We start from the raw sequence: 19959 nt of genomic DNA, 5'->3' as shown, positions 1-19959 counted from the left end.
TTCTGGAGGTATATATAATGTAACTTTTCCTTAAACTTACATTAAACTATCTGACTCTAAAGCTATTTTTGGGGTAATAATTATTTTATATCTTTACTAGCATAACTTATTTTCATTTATTTATTTGGCTTTCAACTCTTTGATTGAATAGATATTTTTCCAGAAAATTAACTCATCAAATTTGGTGAGTTGGTTATAATAACAATGTGCTGACAAAGTAGTAACAGTTACTGCTAACTCCTTTGTGTAGTGTTTAAATTGTTGGCACTGTTCTAAATGCTTCACATACATGAACTCGATGCCATAATCCTGCTCATGATGCACTTAAAAATATTCTCAAAAGGTGCATAACTAAAAAAGCATTTTAATAAGATTCTGATATTTTGGCTCAAAAATACTGGATTATATTAATGTTTATAGCTCCTTGTATAATACTATACATAAGTATGTCTGTGCTATTTTTTAAAAAGTTATTATGTGGAAATATTAAAATTATGCACAATGTTGAATTGTCCAAGTGTGAAGAAAAAGACAATAAAGTAAAAGTTACCCAATTTCAGAAAGCATGAAATCAAAGTCAACAACATTTTTAATTAACAGAACAAGATATTAATTTATAAAAATACAGTCCTCCACTATCAAATTTATATGAAGTAAAGAGCATAATAAATACCAGAAAAGCTATCATAAAATACTTCTGAGGAAGACAACATAATTCGCTGAACTTCTGTTGCCTCATTTCAGAATTCCATGGAGTATTGTGTGCAGTTTTATCAAATGAGCCCTTTATATCTTTCTTTTAGTTTCCCAAAGAATTAATTCTGATTCACAATAACCTTAGACTCATGTGTTAAATCTACTATTGAAACTGTAGTTTCCTTGCCTTACCTGCTTTCCCTTCAATTTGTTTATGATGCTTGTATTTTATTTATCTTGTTACCCTGAGAATGCAAATTAATTTCATAGACAATGTGGTCAAAAGACAAGAGATAAAGTAGATATAAGACAAAGCTTGTAGTGCCTTGTTATTTATGATTAGAGTTTTGAATCTCGTCCCAAGCTTAGGGAAGTTATTTCCAAGGGTTTTCAACAGAAAAAATTACATAATTTGCATTTTTTAAAAAGGTCCCTCTATGTGATGTCAGATAATGAAATTATGGGGTTGAAGGTGGCACAGAAAGAACATTTAGGAAATTAATGTCAAAAGCTCTGATCAGGAAACTGATGGTAGCTTTGACTAGGTTGCTAGTTCTAAATATGAGTAAATGAGTGTGAGGTCTATCTTTTTGGTACAATTGACAAGACTCGGTAATTTGTTGGAAGGTGTGATTGGAGGGGTAGGTATCATGAATGCACTATAAGCTTTTATAAGCCCAAAGAGAAACTATTGAAAATGATCAACATTTAGATGACAGCTGAAGCCATCAGAATGGAAAGGAAAGTTCCAGACTCAAACCTGAAGAACCCCAATATTTAAACATCAAATGGAGAAGAAGAGGCTAGTAAAGAAGACTAAGATCAAAGAGGGAGAACCAGGGTAGGTATCACACAGACCTGGAGGAGAATGTGTGCCAAGGAGGCAAGAACAGTTAGTAGTGTGAAATGTTGCTGAGAGGTCTCAGAAAACAGTTACTGAAAAATGCTCTTTGGCCTTGGTGCCATCAAAGTCTTCAGAAAAAGAAAGCATAAATAGCAGTTGGTTTTTCTTGCTAAAGCTTTGCATATGTATCTGTGGTTATAATTGTAGGTGCAAATTACACCACAATATTTTTATATCCATCTTAAGTCCTGCCAGATTTGACTTCTCCTATGTGAGTTTACTCAGCATTCACATATTTTTTCTATTGTGTGTGTATTAAACTTGATGAAAGCGAACCTAATTAATTAAGACTATATAAAGGCTAAAAGAGTCCTTTGGCTGTTAAAATTGAATGACTTCCCAAAATATTTTAACTTCTTTGTAAAACAGTGCTATTATTTAGTTCAGGTAGATCCCTCCCCACATTGATTCTCAACTGAAAATTTAAAGAAATTTTATTGTGCAATGATTATTTACTAAACACCTGGCTAGATGCTGAGGATGATGAGATTAATAATGTGAAGATCTTAAATAAGTAAAATAAAATCAGACCTACTAATTTGATGCAGGCATAGAAAGCTATCAATCAATCATTCAAGAAAGCCACTGGGAAATTCTGCAGATTCTTGAGATTCTTTGAGTTGAACTCAGTAACAGAAGAGTGGCAGTGGAGAGGGACCTGGTGACAGTACAACTGATAAATGAGTCTTATTTTTCTTCTATTTTCAGAGTTGATTGAATCATGTTGCCTTTGTCTGTCAGCACTGAATCAAATTGACAGAACAGTTCGTGCTCCATTTGTTTTCTCCTGTTTGACATTGGTGTCTCATTGATTCGTCATCTCAAACACTGACTAGGTCCATTCTACTCTATAACGGCTGTTACTACACACTGACCTTTTACAAAACAAAACAATAGCCCCCCAAAAGCTTCATTTTTATTTAGAAGCAGGCATTGTAGAAGCATCGTTTTAAAAAGAATTCTTAGAAAGCTCTCTTGACATTCATAAGAATGTGACTTATAAAACAATGTATAGGTGTACATACATACACGCACATACACAGCCAACACACACACTCATAAAGGTCTCTAAGGTCTTTATTGCCTCAGAATAGGTTATGGAGGCAATGCTGTAGGGTATAAAGAACTGGGTTTTCGAGTCAAGTTTAGGTTCAAATGCTAGTTTGACCCCTTTCCTTGGGTGATCTTAGGCAAGTTATTTAATCTCTCTATCTCCATTTCTCTCATCTACTATATTGGATAATAATTTAATGCTCACGGTCTCATTGTGAGGATTAAATGAGACAGTGTGCCTTCCACCTAGTAGGCTATTCCCTTTGCACTTCATTTGATTTTTAAAAATTCATACTTCCCTTAACTTTTCTTCATTCCTCTGAACCTATTTTCAGAATTATTTGTAGAAACTATAATTTGGAACTGATGGCATCAATGAGTACTTACCTATGATATACAACTTTATATGTATTATTGCAATTTATTATTATTAAAAATTTTTTTTGATCCCACTTACTCTGGAAACACAAGTAGATGAATAACAATGCGACAGGAAAGAGAAATGTGACTGTAAGAGAAAATGAATAATTTCTTCGGTAAATGTGCTAAAAGTTTCATAGCCTTGAATACTATGATTCTACTGGTACCAAGGAAGCTGTACTGGATTGTGTAAAATCAGCATGGTTGGAAATAACAATTTCCTAGTTGGTAAACATCAGGGAAAGATGTGGTACATGAACAAATGTTCCAGTTGAGAAAGATGATTATAGACGATTTCTGAAATTCATAAAGAACAGGAGCAATGGGTTATGCCAAGGCTGAGAAAGGCTTTAAGCAATTGGGAAAGTACACTTTACCTTCTTGTTGAATGAGTGTTAATGTCTGCAGATTGTTCAGATTTGGGAGGCCCGTGTGATGATGGGATTTCATTAGATCCTGGTAGAGTGCGATCTAAATTTAGCTTAAATTATTTTTTTGTGATCTTTTTCTATTAACTAATGCCTTCTGTGATAGGTGTTGCCTTCAAAATTCCAAATATGATAGAATTTACATGGAGGTAAAGTAAATGTTTGTGAATTTCCAAAGCTGTGGTGGGGGGAGGGGACGTCAGGAGTAGAAAGTATAGCAGCTTCTGACTTCTTTCTTTCAGCTGGAGTATGAATTGGCTGTTTTTTTGTTTTGTTTTGTTTTGCTTTGTTTTGTTTTTTAAAGAGAGTGCTTTCACGGTTCTCACTGTACATTTTTAGAAGGCATATGTTATAAGCTTACCTTTCCAGAATCTAGAATCAGAATTCTATCCCGTGCTCCAAGAATACGATATTCTGATGAATGAATGAAGTGGGAGATTTTGTTAAAAGGCATGTGCTGCTATGGCAATTTACGATGTCTTCTCTGAGCAGAAACTTGGAGGACATTACTAACTACTTTATTAAGACTAAAGAGAAAGTCAGGCCAAGTCTATATTACAATAAAAAGGAAAAAGGTTGCAGAAATATAAAGTTTGCAGGTGATGAATGAGTACTACTTGTGATATTAAGTGATAACTTTGATTTATTTTGATAAATAAATACATTAAATATTCTTTTACATCCCCATCATTGTAATGATTGTATTCATTAAATTTCTGGATATAAGTGAGATGGTTGGGTGTGATTAATGTACCCTTGGTTGGAATTAATGACCAAACTATTCTTTCTGCCTCCACCCCCCTTCTTTTTCATTTCAGTCTTTGCTCACCATCACCAGCTCTATCTTTTTATGGCTGTCTACAATCCTCCTCCTAAAACTTTCTTGGTTTCCCTATGACTGCACACAGAGTAATTCTTGACATTGAATATCCTTCCTTCAGGTATGCCCTCATTTCTTCTAGACAGCTTCTACAAATTACTCAAGGCCTGTAATGCCTTCCATTATCTCAACCATAAATGATTCCACACAGTTCTGTTTTCTGGTAGTCCTACTTTTCATTTCTTGTGCTATTAATTGTGCCTTAGATGTGAATACCAGTTTAGCCACTTACCATGTAATTTTGAAGCGTTACTTAACCTCTTTGGGCCTTAGTTGCTTTATCTATGAAGCACAGGAATTGGAATGGAGTCAGATTAAGTCTTTGTGCCACATGGTCTTGACAAGTCAGCTCTGCCATTAGCTGACTGAGATAATATTTAAATAAATAAGTTTTATTTTTTCCATAAAACTTGATTTGTGAAAACTGACAGTGGGCCAGATTTAGCCTGTAAGCCATAACCTGGAGTATACTGTAATTTCTGAGGCTCCTTCGAGTGCTGAGATTTTATGAGAAGATAAGTAATTTCTACTCCTAATGTCAAAGGACTACAGTCTTTCCTCACAGTATGTCTTCGTAAGATACCACCCTAGTTACTTGTCATTGGTGATGATGGAAACTTTTGATCCTGTACTCCTTCTCCCAAGTACATGTCACATGATTGTGAACATCTCAACATATATTCCATTAATACAACAAATGCAGAAGGTTCCTTCTCTGTTCTACAGCAGAAACATTCTGACCAGAATGTACTTGTGCACAACTTTGTTATCATTTTCTTCCCTACTCATTTTTATAGGTCAAATTACTTGTGGCATTATGCTTACAATATTTTTGCTTCCTGAAATAGTAGGATAGTATAGGATAAGCAATATATAAGCAACTCAGTAAGTAGTGTTGATTGGATGATTAATTAATATTAGGAGCATACAGTTGTCTCTGATATTTTCATACTAAAAATTGATCTTTCACAGATCTCCATTACTTCTCCAAAGTATGACAAAATTGATAGCCCCAAGACAGAACGTAGCAATCAAAGTGCCTGATCTTAGATTGGATAAACCCTGGCTTGATTTACATTTTGCTTCAGTAGGAAATGAAGGAAGATGGGGAATGCCCTCATTTTATTTTGCTTTCCCCTGCAGTCTATTTTCTTTCATCTTTGGTCTAGCATTAATTAGCACCTTCTACAGCTCTCTATCCTATTCAGCCCTGCCATACTCACTAGGCCTGGGCTGAGCATTTTTTCAATGAAGTTTCTGAGTGTCTCTGAGAGAACATTCATAAGGCAACAAAAGCCTGCTTATCTTTGCCTCATTCTTGCTGCACTAATCTTTCAAATCTTTGTGTGAAGGGAGCTGAGAGCCTCTCTATCTGTAATCTCACTTTTAAAAGCAAAATCCTATATCCAGAGTAGTCATATCATTGTTATTGGCTTGAGGCTCATCTGGTGGTTCCTTTATACTTGTATCCTATCTGACTTTAATTTCCTTAATAAGAAGGGTTGGAGTTCCATATCAGGCTCTCTTATATATTTGTTCTCTCCTTTCCTCCTAAATTTCCTGTTCTAGTAGCTGTACTGCATAAGATTTCTTTACATGCCCACTGTTGAGAAACTTTATTTTTTATCTGTGTGGATCTATATTCACTAATACCAAATCTGTCTGCTCAGAAAACATGTGTTTGAATTCCTATTGTTAGTCTATTGGGCACACACTGGGATCCCAGAAGTAGTAAATTGTCAGATACATTGAATCGTTGTGGTCTAGATGATTCTGCTACAGTATATTACACCTACCATCAATATAATATAAAACTTTTTTTTTTCTCCTTGTAACTCCAGGTTCTTAGATGAATCTGTTTTAAAGAACTTGATTCTTAAGCAAATGTGATCTTGACATCTGAGTTAGGAAATAATTATTCTCATCACAGAGGAATCCCTCAATCTACAGAAAAACTCTTTTACAATTTCTCTTAATAATCAGTTTTCTTTGGTTCTTACAGTATTTTACCTGTCAAAAACCCTAAAAAGTATTGAATTTAAAGGCTAATATGCAGAACCATTATCAGTAGGGAGAACTCAAAAGCAGATGAAGCCACTCTGTAATTACAGTCTCAGGCAATGACACATCAACCTGATTTTGGGGAGCATATCTCTGTGTAATATTAAGTGCACTCTAAGTAACACCACTTTGGGGGTTCCTATTCGTTCATCCTTAAAATCCTAGGGTTAACCTTCACTCTTTATTCTCCCTTTCCATTTGGCCAACAAATTCCATCACTTGTTAAAAAGTTTTTATTTAAATTCCAGTTAGTTAACATACAGTGTAATATTAGTTTCAGGTGTACAATTTAATGATTCAGCACTTCCATAGATCATCTGGTGCTCATCAGCAACAAGTACAGTCCTTCATCCCCCTGTTTCACCCATTCCCTCACCCTCCTCCCCTCTGGTGACCATTAGTTTGTTCTTCATAGTTAAGAGTGTTTTTTGGTTTCCCTCTCTTTTTCCCCCTTTGATCATTTGTTTTGTTTCTTAAATTCTACACATGAGTAAAATCATATGGTATTTGTCTTTCTCTGACTGACTGACTTTGCTTAACATAATACTCTCCATTAAGTTTACCTCCAAAATAGCTCTCAAATCTGTGTCCTCCTGTTTATTCAATTCACTTACTGCCAGTGTATTTCAATTCACTTCTCAACAAATATATATTTAGGGTTGACTATGAATGTCTTAGTGACTATTCTAGGTACTGGAATAAAAGTGTTAAAAGAATAAACAAGATTTCATTTATGGATCTTAGATTATTTTTCAGAATTTCATTATTTCTTGCTTTAAGGACCAACATTCACCTTATGCTTTCAATTTCCTTCCCCTGGAATCTCTCCCCCACCCCAGCATCAGAGTTATCTCTCTGAAAGACTATCTGGATCACATCATTGCCATATTTGAATGACTCTTTACCATCAACTTTGTAAGTGCCAAGGCTAGTGGCTATGGATGCTCTTTTTGGCTTGAGCCAAATATGCTTTTCAAACTTGATTTCCTGCTGTTTTTTTCACTGTTCTCCAGCCTCAGAGGACCAAGAGCTCCTCTTTGACTAGGCTAAGATAAAGTTTTATTGGCTCTCTTACGAATTTGTGCTTAGTTATTGTACTTACACTTCATTTGTACCTGAAGAATTTCTACTCAGTTCTGTGAAGGAAGTCATCTTTGCCCTCAGTAGACAGTAATTTCTTTGTCTCTGAGCCATAGAAAATTTTAAAACATGCTTTTACGAAGGTAGCAATTAGGGATTCAAATTATTTTGGGGGATTCAAATTATTTTTATACTTGTTCATTTTTCATTTCACTCCCATTAGTTATATTTCTCACTCACTATAGGGAACTGTCAGTTCTCAGGCAGCCTCAGGGAATGTGGTACAATGGCTGTCCAGATTTTTCAATACCAGCATTTTCCCAGGTAACACTAAATTTTGAGAGAAAACAAGTATTAATGGATCTTAAATAATTAAAAAACAATTTAATAACTCATTAGACTGTCAGCTTCTTGAGGGCAAAAAATATATCTTCTTTATACTAAACAACAGTTTTCTGAATAAAGGCAGAAATAAGTTGATGAAGTACACAGAGATTCTCTGCTTTTTTTTTTTTTGAAGGAGATATTTATGGGAATATAAATATTACCTTAAGAAAGTCATATCTCCAGTTCTCTCTTATTTGCCATATTTAATGTGACCACCACTGAATATATGCTCCTCAAGGACAAAATAAACTGAAACCAAGGAGAAACAACAAGAGTGACACTATGATTTAAAATCCTATGTATGGGGCACCTGGGTGGCTCAGCGGTTTGGCGCCTGCGTTTGGCCCAGGGCGTGATCCTGGAGTCTGGGGATGGAGTCCCGCATTGGGCTCTCTGCATGGATCTTGCTTCTCCCTTTGCTTATGTTTCTGCCTCTCTCTGTGTCTCAGGAATAAATAAATAAAATTAAAAAAAAATCCTATGCAAAGTAATTACTCATTTCCAATAATCTTGATATCTAGACATAGCTTAAACTATGCTTTTCAGAATTCTAGTATTGATTAGAACAGTTATCTGAAAACAGTATCCTTTTTAAAGAGAACATGCATAAAGATATTTGTAACCTTAGCAATACAAAATCTTAATATAAAATCTTACATCATCCTTTAATGGGTTTTAATGCTTTATTCTTCAGAATTTATAGTCTCTCCAGAAATACTCTTGATATTATGCAGAAGAATAGTTTTTCCAGAACTACCTAAAAGTGGGCAAATAAAACCAATACAGAAGGAAGAGCTTAAAGGATCACATGCTTGAAATGGGAGATTCCCTAGACTCAGACTATGGAACTGTCGGCTCTCAGGCATCCCCAGGGAATGTGATATGATAGCTGCCCAGATTTTTTCTTTTTCTTTCTCTTTTTTAAGATTTTATTTATTTATTCATGAGAGACAGAGAGAGAGAGGGGGGTGGGAGGCAGAGACACAGGCAGAGGGAGAAGCAGGCTTCATGCAGGGAGCCCGACATGGGACTGGATCCTGGGTCTCCAGGATCATGCCCTGGGCCAAAGGCAGCGCTAAACCACTGAGCCACCCGGGCTACCCTCCCAGATTTTTTCAATACAAGCATTTTCCTGCGTGTCACTGAATTTTGAGAGAAAAGAAGTATTACTGGGTCTTAAATAATTGAAACAATTTAACTTAATGAAGTAAGTACAAAAAACTCAAAAGAACAGTATAGTTCACATGTAGAATTTCTTGAAGTGAGAAAAGCCACTATCAAGATTTTTCAAACTTGTGACCCGATTGTATAACTTATTTCAAATTAGCAGAGTTAAGGAAACAATCTCAACAGAGTAAGGTTATGGTCCTGGTCTATCGAAAAAATGTTTATGAGTAGTCCTTAAAATTAAGATGTATAAATGAGGGAAAGAGGAATGTAGATAGTTGTGTTTAGAGTATATATGAATGTAATAAAGATCCTTATGTCCCCAAAGACAGCCATTGACTTACAAGAGGACATTTGTAAAAATATATACCTGTTTCTAGAATATTCAGCCTATTGGTATAAGGACAAGTCAAAGTCCAGTACCACGATTCAGGTATCTATATATATTCCTGAATATATATTATTCATATTTCATGTATTCATATATATATGAAAATGCCCTTCATAGTTCAAGAAAAGAGGAACTCTTGCCTATAAATGAGCAATATAAATAGCCTTCTTGTTTTGTACCAGTTAACCTTTGTTTTTGTTTGGATAAAGGTTTTAGTTATGTGAATTTGCCATGATACCAGTGGGAAATCACTTAGGGCAAAGTGATTTTTCCCAGTATTTCAGAAAGCATTGGATATTTAAAAAACAACCCACAGTTATATTTCTTTTCAATACTCTATCATGACTCTATGTGCTGATTACCCTCTTAGAAACTGTCTAAAAATGATACAGGTGAGAAAAGATAACTGAAATTTGCTGTATAAATGTTAGATCCTGTGATAGATGGACCTTAGCTGTCATCTGACATAGAGGCTGTAACATAGGGAACTGCACAATAGCTTCCATGGTGAGGTGTAATATTCTTTTTATCTGAATTTTTTTTAGCAAAGTTAGTATCCTTTGTTTATAATTTTCTTTCACAAGCATCCTAGTCTCTAAGACTATCAACCTCAGTGGCCTTCCTTTCTTCTTCTACTCTCACCTCTATTTTGAAAACTTGATTTGTTTTTCTGTCTATTTTGAGAATATCTGTAATAATCTGAATACTGGCATTTTCTCTGGGTTAGAAATGTCTTTTAATGAAGGCAACTTTAAGTTATAATGAACAGTCGTGTTTCCTGGAACTTATAGCAACTCCAAAAAGTTAATAGACTTACAAAATAAGAATTATTGTTATTATATATATGTCTAATATATCTATTATATATTATATTGAAAATATTATTTAGATAATCTTAACAAAATGTATAGGACATATGAAAAAATAGGCGATTGAACAGTGGTAAAAATAATAGTTTGTATTTCTTATATGTCTCCAAATTAGTTTATTTCACTTTTAATTTAACTGGTAATAGTGGAATAAGACAAATGACTACATTCTGAAGTCTCTTCACCTTTGTGAAAAAAATATTCTGCTTCCTTAAATTTAGTTTCTTATCTGTTGGTAATGGAATTACGTGTAGTTTTTATTTTGCTAAATCTGAACCCCATATGCAACTGTGTATCTTCAAACGGTGTCTTAGTATTTCTGAGAATGCCTAGGGTTATCTGAAAAGGACTTAATACTAAATGCAATATTCAGATCCTGGTATATTTTTCTTGCATGTATTTTCTGTTCTCTCTGTTGAATACTCCTTTTTCTTCCCATGCAGCATCTTTGATGCATTGGAACCCAAGAAGTTAGATCTTACAAAGGGGAAAGGAACTTTTATCTATTTTTGGTATCATCTTCTATTTGGGTGTCATTCGTGGGGTTTTATATACTATATAGTTTTTAGTGAAATAGTCAGTTTTTATGACAAGTCTGACCCTTTCCCCAGCTTGAAACTTAGCTGAGTCCAGTGTGGATAGATGTGAGCAACAGAGAATTATTGTCTCAGTTACTCCTCCTCCCTTTTTTTTTTTTTTTTAAAGATTTTTTATTTATTTATTCATGATAGTCACAGAGAGAGAGAGAGAGGCAGAGACACAGGCAGAGGGAGAAGCAGGCTCCATGCACCGGGAGCCCGATGTGGGATTCGACCCCGGGTCTCCAGGATCGCGCCCTGGGCCAAAGGCAGGCGCCAAACCGCTGCGCCACCCAGGGATCCCCTCCTCCTCCCTTTTGATTGCAACTTAGTTACTAGATCAAGCTTATCCTGTCTGGATACCTCTTTTTTGATTAGGCTTTCTTTCTTAGGAGGCTCATTAGTGCATCAAGCAAAACTGCCCTGAACTTCTCATGTATTTGGTGAAATCTCAGATACGGGATTCCTCTCCTGCCTGTTTTATTTTGGAGTTGAATGGTTCCTTAGATATTTCTGATTTACTCTTGTATTTTATGTAAATAGCTAAAGTAACTAGTAGCCAGACCACCTGAATGGAGTTTGATTGAGGTAAAGACTGTTTGAAATTGTTATGATAGTTATGATAAATGAGTAGAAAATGAGCAATGCAGTTTCAGATATGACCTACTGCTTGAAGCGCATAATAACCTTTGGAGATTTGGGGGCACTTATTGTGAGTGGTAATTTTTTTCCCACGGTGATAATAGCTTTTGGTAGAAAAGTTACAAGGATGTAAATATAATTATAAAACTGCATAGTGGTTTTCAAAATCACACCATCTTGAACTTACAGATTAAACTGTCCAGCATATCTGAAACCTTAAAGTATTCCAGTCTACTATTCCTATGTGTAGCAGAAAACCGAGACAGATGGGAACCATGACTCCTTAGTCAATTCCGGGAAAAAGAGAAAGTTTTATCAGTGTTATCCCATCTTCCACATCATTTTTTCTTCCCTCTCTTTTGTGCTCAAAGATCTATATGCATTAATGTATTTTCTTGAATGCCCCCCAAGATCTTTACTGTAAACCTGCCTTCTTTAGACAATACTTCTGTGCTATGGTACCATCATTTTATTCTGTCCCCTACTAAGAACAACTTTCTAGCAAATGGACATATTTAAAATATTTTAATAAATTTGTATTTCTTCCAGGAATGTTTTTTCCCCCCAGGAATGTTTATTATACAAAGGGATATGGGGATTTGCTCTACGAAGTTCTGATGTTGAGATTTGAGATTGTTGGGATGGATTTGTGGGGCACTATGTGGGCAGTATTGTATTCTCATAGTCCATCACATCACACAAAAGTGGTAGTACATCATAGGCTTTCTCCACATAAAACTGTTGCTGTTCAGAACACACTGCAGTTGAGGACTGGATATTTATAAGAGAGAAATATAAGATGAAGAAAAACATAGGATTTGGAGTCCAGATTCAACATCTCCCATTCTATGTTCTTAGACAAGTCCTGTTATTCTATTAATAAATAGAACATGTTTACTAACATCTCCCTTATTAGATTTAGTCAAGAGTAAATGTGAGCTATTACAAGTTTGGATACTTTATAGATTGTTACATGCTACATTGAAAGTGGACCAGTTCTAGGAGTAAAAGATTTGATTTCCATACATACATGTGTAAATTGAAATCCCACATTAGGCACATAGCCATTTTATGAAATAATATACACATATACATATTTTCACATAAATTCTTTTATCTACAATAGTTATCTATATTTATACTATGGTTATCAGTATAGTCTTATACTGAGACTTTTAGTTTATGCCACTTAGGGTAGAGTTTCAGAGGGATACATATAAAGAAGGGAGGCATCTTTAAATACTTCAAAACCTCCATACCCTAGTTGTCCTAGAATTTATTTTCTTCAATAAATGAATTTTGTTTTAAGCCATTTGGGCATAAATAAGTATATTCTGAGCAAGTAAATAATGTTATGGTCAAAAAGAAAACTGCACAAGCACATTTTTGTAAGGCCTTGATGACAATTCCATAGTAAACCAGGTTGAAGCCATAAGGAAAATAAAAAAGATCAAAATCTGACAGTAATTTATATTTTATCAAGAGGCAAATCAAACATTTTTAATCATGCCAGTATTTTTTATTATTATTTGTAGATGGGGTACACTGAAAGGAGCACAAGGACAGAAAGAAAAATTCTGGGTATGTAAGTCTTTCCAATTGACTTTCTACCGTGAAATGAGTATTTTAGAATCATCTGGGTCTCTACTTACTGGTTTGTGTTATTTAGTCCTATCCTAAGTCACTGTAATATTGTTTGTAATAATAGTATTTTCTTCAGCAGAAAAATTTTATGATCATTTATATTATAGTAATAGTTTTTCTCTTTCCTCTTATTTCAAATTATAAATAAAGAACTGGTATTTTTTAAAAATATTTTATTTATTTATTCATGAGAACACAGAGAGAGAGGCAGAGACACAGGCAGAGGGAAAACAGGCTTCCTGTGGGGAACCAGATGCGGGACTCGATCTCAGGACCCTGGGATCACGACCGGAGCCAAAGGCAGATGCTCAGCCACTAATCCACCCAGGTCCCCCAGAATTGGTATTTTTTTTTAAGTGAAAATCAATAGGAAAACATTTGTTATCAGCTATATTAATGGTTAGACTTCTCTCATATGTCAATTTTGTGTTTTTTACATTTTTTTTACTATGGATGATGACTTTATAATGTTATAATCAATTACACATATTGATATCATATATAATAAACATATATGTAAATATATGAATGTATTTCCTCATGGTAAAGTGTTTTATTTTTGATTTTGCTAATTATGGCATATATATGTTTCTCCACTGAGAAAGAAACAATGTCTAGTCTAAAAAATTAGAGAAAGTTAAAGAACAATTTATAGAAGATTGGAACATAGCACTTCAAATATTGTTAATTACAATGAACTTTGGTTAATTGTTCCAGGTCCTTATATTATGTATATTTTAATTTTAATTTCTGCAAAAACACAGAAATAAATGAATAAGTAATGTATTCATTATGAAATCTGAATTTGAATATATGTAGTAGAAGGCATATTAAAACTTATAAAACATTAAATATTAGGAGTGATACTCAAAAGGGTGACTCTTGTTAATTAGATTTCTTCACGAGGCACTCACAAAAATCAATCAGCCAAGTACGTGGTCACCCCTTGTATCTATCTTGTTGATACACGGAAATATTTTGCTTTTAAGTAGAATGATGCTTCTTTGTATTTAGACTGAGCTCTCTTAAAATCATTATCTTCATTAGAATGAACCTTGCAGTAGCCAATAATTTAACATTAATGCTCAATAGTTAAAATTCATAATTTGTGGAAGAGGATATGTTGCTTGAGTACCTACAGTTAAGTTTCTGTATGGAATTTCTACTAGATGAGTTTAAACAGTTATTCAATATCATAATAATATAATATTTAGAGGCAAAACAAAGTTTTATTTAAAACAAAGTCTTTGATTAATGTATTGAACTTAAACTGTTTTTGACATGTAGTGCCTCATAGCTATTTGTGGAGTGAATATGAATGAAAGTGCACAAGAAAACTTTCTGTGACCCTCTCACTTTTGACTTCATTATTTCCACCCTAAAGCCTCATGGATGTTATACACACATGTACACCCACACATATACTGACTCACTCTCATATATTCAACACATATATGCATACTATCCTTTTAAATTATTTTGTTGCAATTACTATCAATTTTGAACTTACTACTTGTCAAAAATATCAGAGAAAACTGTATGTCATGGGCATACAGGTAGGATTTATTTCTGCTATGACTCTTTTAGATAAATTGTTTAATGTCAGCGGTAAGAATAAGAATTAGATGAAAAATTATCATATTTTATTAAGTTGCACATTTTGGCCGTTTTTTTTTTTTTTTCTCTAGTTAACTGTATCTTCATCTTGGGCCAGTATCATATCTACATTAATTGTCACAGTATTCAAAGGACAAAGCAGAAGGACTGCCATATATTGGGAATATGCACAATACTTTCGAATGAGTGAATGAATAACATTAATCTGTGCATTCAGGAAAAAATTAGTCAAGTCATTAAAATAGTTTTCATTTTACATAAAATTAATATTTGGTTTAATTAAAATATGAAGTCCTTATATAGTACTACTGTACTGCCAAGAATTATGGAGGGTCTGATGTTATCCCACTTGAATTAAGGACGTGGGTCAGAAGAAGAGTACTTAACTGTTGGTCACATCCAGATCAAGAGCCAGATGTCACCGCATGGGTCCTCACACTTTAGTCTTGCAGTGATAAGAGGCAACAATCTTTTTCCATACAGGTAGCACCTTATGATACCTCATAAATTAGGCACAGAGAACAACCAACTTTCTCCATTGTTTTATGTATATGTATATATGTGTGTGTATTTATCTATGTCATATATGTATATGACAAAAAACCTCCTTCAAGGAGAAAAACAAATATTCCATTAAGATGGGGTGGAAAGGATCTTGTGTTCTTATCCTTATGCTTAGTAATATAAATATGTCTTTCCAAGGGCCAGATAATGCCTTCAGATAATGACACAGATAATGTCTTCAAACGCTGAACTTCGTCCTTTCTAACATATAAATACCAAAGGAGATAATGTTCCAATACTCCTGGCACCATGGGCTTAATTTAGGACCTTGTCTGGCCCTGACTCTTTGACCCTCTTGGGGAGATAAGAGAAGTTTTATTATCCTTTTGGATCCGATCAATTAACTAGACAAATGGCTACAGATCTAATTCTTATTGAATGTGAAGATAAAATATTTCTGTCAGAAAGGAAAACAAATATGCTCTATCTCTATTATCATATACACTTTTTGTGTGTCAGGAGATTAGTTTTTTGCAAGAGCACTGAGAAGTTCAGAGAAGTTTTATTTCCCCACAATTATATATGAATGTTTTAAAATATTTACAAGTAGGCCTACAATATTGTAAATTGTAATAAAAAAGAATAACTTCCATTACTAAATAAAATGTAATACATAACAAAAGCCATATATTCCACTAAATAAATTGAAAATACCAGAATTAATTTTCAAAACTCATATATATTTTTTAAGATTTTATTTATTTATTCATGAGAGACACAGAGAGAGAGGCAGAGACAGGCAGAGAGAGGCAGAGAGAGAGAAGCACTCTCTCAGCAGGGAGCCTGATATGAGACTCAATCCCAGGACTCCAGGATCATGACCTGAGCCAAAGGCAGACACTCAACCACTGAGCCACCCAGGTACCCCTCCAAACTCATATTTTTTAAAAATTTTTATTTATTTATGATAGTCACACACAGAGAGAGAGAGAGAGAGAGAGAGGCAGAGACACAGGCAGAGGGAGAAGCAGGCTCCATGCACCGGGAGCGCGATGTGGGATTCGATCCCGGGTCTCCAGGATCGCGCCCTGGGCCAAAGGCAGGCGCCAAACCACTGCGCCACCCAGGGATCCCAAACTCATATTTTTAAAGAAATGGGAAAGCTGAATCTGGAGAAGATTTTTCGGTCCTGTGAGCATTTGGTAGGTGTGGGCACAAGCTGAAGATTACATTTGAAATATGCAGAGAGAGAGGGAGACCTCTAGGAGAAAGAGAATCCAGCTGGATTTGGATTTAGAGGAACCAGAAACACACAGCTATCTCTTCTTATGGAATATTTATTGAGTATGAATAGTGTGAGTAGCTGAGGAGGGGGATGAAAAGGCAGAGTGAAATCTGCAGTCTTGAAGAATCTGCAGGAGGAGTCCCACTGGAAGACAGAGTTAGTGGTCTCAAATAAAATTCAATAAAATATATCCAACTTGTATACAGAGAAAAACATAATGAAAAAACAAAAGCAAATTCAGAAAAATGTAAATACAATCAATGATAGTACCTAATCAAATGGTAGTACCACCATTGATTGTTTTTACATTGTTCTAAATCAAATGGTTTAACATATATTTAATTGTATTCTCAGTAGGATTAAGAGAGAGACTGAGCCAGAATCAATTTTTAAAAACATGATGGCCAATAGTTTTCCAAAACTGAAGGACATCAACCCAAAGATTTAGAAAGCTCAATAAACTTCATGAAGGAGAAGTCAAGAAAACCACATCCAAGCATTTCATAATCAAATAGTTGAAAATAAAAGATAAAGTGAGGGCAGCTCCGGTGGCGCAGCCGTTTAGCGCCACCTGCAGCCCAGGGCGTGATCCTGGAGACCCCAGATCGAGTCCCGCGTGGGCTCCCTGCATGGAGCCTGCTTCTCCCTCTGCCTGTGTCTCTGCCTCTCTCTCTCTCTCTCTCCTCTCTCTAAATGAATAAATAAATAAATCTTAAAAAAAGTTAAAAAAATAAAAGATAAAGTGAAAAATTTAAAAATAGCCACTGTATTTAAAAGGATATAGGATATTATTCAGCCAGAAAGAAGGAAGAAATCCTGCCATTTGCACAACATGGATGAACCTCAAGGGCATTGGGAAATAAAGTTAGACAAAGAAAGACAAATACTACACAATCTCACTATATGTAGTAACTAAAGCAAACCAGTAAAACCTCAAATTCATAGAAAAAGAGGTAAGATTTGTGATTAATAGAGGCAGGGGTTGAGGGCAATAAGAATAGGAGAAAGGGGGTCAAAGGTACAAAGTTCCAGTTACAAGATAAATAAGTTCTAAGGATGTAATAAACAGTCTGATAACTATAGTGAATAATGATGTATGTTATGTATGACAGTTGTTAAGACAGTAAATCCTGAGCATTCTTGTTAGGAAAATTTTTGTCTTTTTTTTTCTCTTTCTTGCATCTGTATCAGGTGATGGACGCTAACTGAAATTATTGTGGTAATCATTTTACAATATATGTAAGTCAAGAGGCTAGAGGAATAGGTTGATATCACAAAATAAATAACCTGGATTTAAAGCACAGAATGTAGTCACTTGTTTTACCATAAAGAAACCTCTGAATTTCAAGTAAGAAGGGAGAATCTTTACAATAAGCAATTCTAGAGCAGGAGTTAGCAGTTTGTTGGTTTGTCTTTTCTGTAAATGGCCAGGTAGTAAATGGTTTAAATATGGGGGGTGAGGGGATCACAGAAGTCTCTGTCACATATTCCATTTTAGTTGTTTCACAACTCTTTAAGGAAAAAAATCAAAATAAAACTAAATACTCAGCTCATGATCTGTACCAAAACGTTACTGGCCAGATTTGTCCATGAGCCATAGTTTGTCAATGCCTTAGCTAAAGCAACTTTATATTCATGTGGAAAAACACTGAACCTTGGCCCCCTAACTCAAAAACTACGTGAAAAACTAATTTGAAGTGGAACATAGACTTAGGTGTGATTGCAAAATAATAAAACCTCTAGAAAAAAACTTGGACAAATATGTTAGTAATATCAATTAGGCAAAGCTTTCTTAAACTGCATACAAAATGAATAAACTTTATATGGAAAAATTACCAGACTACATTAAAATAAAAACTATCAGAAGACAGCATTATGAGATAGAAAAGGTAAAACATAAACTGAGAGATTATCTACGGTCATCTATCTATCTATCTATCTATCTATCTATCATCTATCTATCTATCTATCTATCTATCTATCTATCTATCTATCTATATGGCAAGGACTCACATGCAGAATATATAAAATTCTTAGAAATATACAGGAAGAAAGAAAAATAAATAACAATAGCTCAATAACAATACTGGACAACAAATTTGTACACCTAGTTCACAAATGAGGAAATCCAAATGGCAAGCCAACATATGAAAAGGTATCCAACATTTACTAGATTGTCTTAAATTAAAAGAATTGGAATTACCAAGTGTGGGCAAGGATATGGAATAACTGGAACTTTCTTCTGTTAAATGTGTAAATGGTACAATTACTTAGGTTCATTGTGTTTATCAACAAGAGAATGGATAAACAAATTGTGGAATAGTTATATAATAAAAATACTCAGCAATTTAAAACAAGTTAGTTAGATATATATATATATATATATATATATATGATAAAAGGATGGATTATTGCGTTATTAAAAACATTAATTCCAGGAAGAACTGATGGTAGATAGGAAGGTAGATATTGACAGGGAGAGAAAATGGTAGACCTTCTGGCATTCTAAAAATAGTTTTTATCTTGATCTTCCTGGAGGTTTCGGTAGGCATAAACCTCATAAACATGTGTATAAACTCACTAAACTTTGCACTTCTTATGAATACACTTTATACATGTGATTGTACTATATATCTCAAAAGAAAAGATTTAAAAATCTTTAGAAATTTAAATCTTGGGCAGCCCCAGTGGCGCAGCGGTTTAGCGCTGCCTGAAGCCCAGGGTGTGATCCTGGAGACCCTGGATCAAGTCCCACGTCAGGCTCTCTGTATGATGCCTGCTTCTCCCTCTGCCTGTGTCTCTGTCTCTCTCTCTCTCTGTCTCTATGAATAAATAAATAATAAAAAAAATCTTAAAAAAAAAAGAAATTTAAATCTTTGGAAAATTTCTTTCCTACATTTTCACCCATTCCTTTAAAATTACATTTTTAAATTCAGGCATTTGGAAGGAAAAACTAACAATTGGTGAGGGAATAGAAGAAATAACAGTAGGAAGAATAAGATTAATAAACAAAATATATATTCTGAGGTGCCTTTTATTAGTGCTGATTTACAAAGTACTATTCTTCATAATTTATAATCTTGCCTTTTATGGAAACCTAGATCCTTTTATGGAAAGGCTAGATCTCATTAGTACATAAATTTGCATTTGTTTATAAAAACATCACATAGTCTTCTGATTTTACCAAATATCTAATGATGAAATGTGGGTAGTAATAATTTTAAGACATCCAAATGAGAATAGGTACAGTGCTACATATCATAGTTATAAGAATATAAGAATAGGTACAGTGCTACATATCATAGTTATAAGAATTTAAATCATATTATTATTTTTGACAGTTATCTTAGGTT

At 34.3% G+C, this 19959-nt stretch overlaps 1 protein-coding gene across 1 annotated transcript in view; it reads left to right on the top strand.

Moving 5' to 3' along the window:
* TINAG (tubulointerstitial nephritis antigen) overlaps positions 1-19959 on the top strand; it is a 92708-nt gene that overhangs the window by 63128 nt on the left and 9621 nt on the right. The window contains exon 10 of the mRNA XM_072832556.1: positions 13092-13137. Coding sequence (XP_072688657.1) covers positions 13092-13137 — 46 coding nt within the window. The remainder of the gene's footprint in view (positions 1-13091; positions 13138-19959) is intronic.

Source organism: Canis lupus, chromosome 7, assembly GCF_048164855.1.
Source record: "Canis lupus baileyi chromosome 7, mCanLup2.hap1, whole genome shotgun sequence".
NCBI lineage: Eukaryota > Metazoa > Chordata > Mammalia > Carnivora > Canidae > Canis > Canis lupus.
The sequence above is the reverse complement of the archived record's forward strand: the minus strand, read 5'-3'. Positions and strand labels throughout refer to the sequence as shown.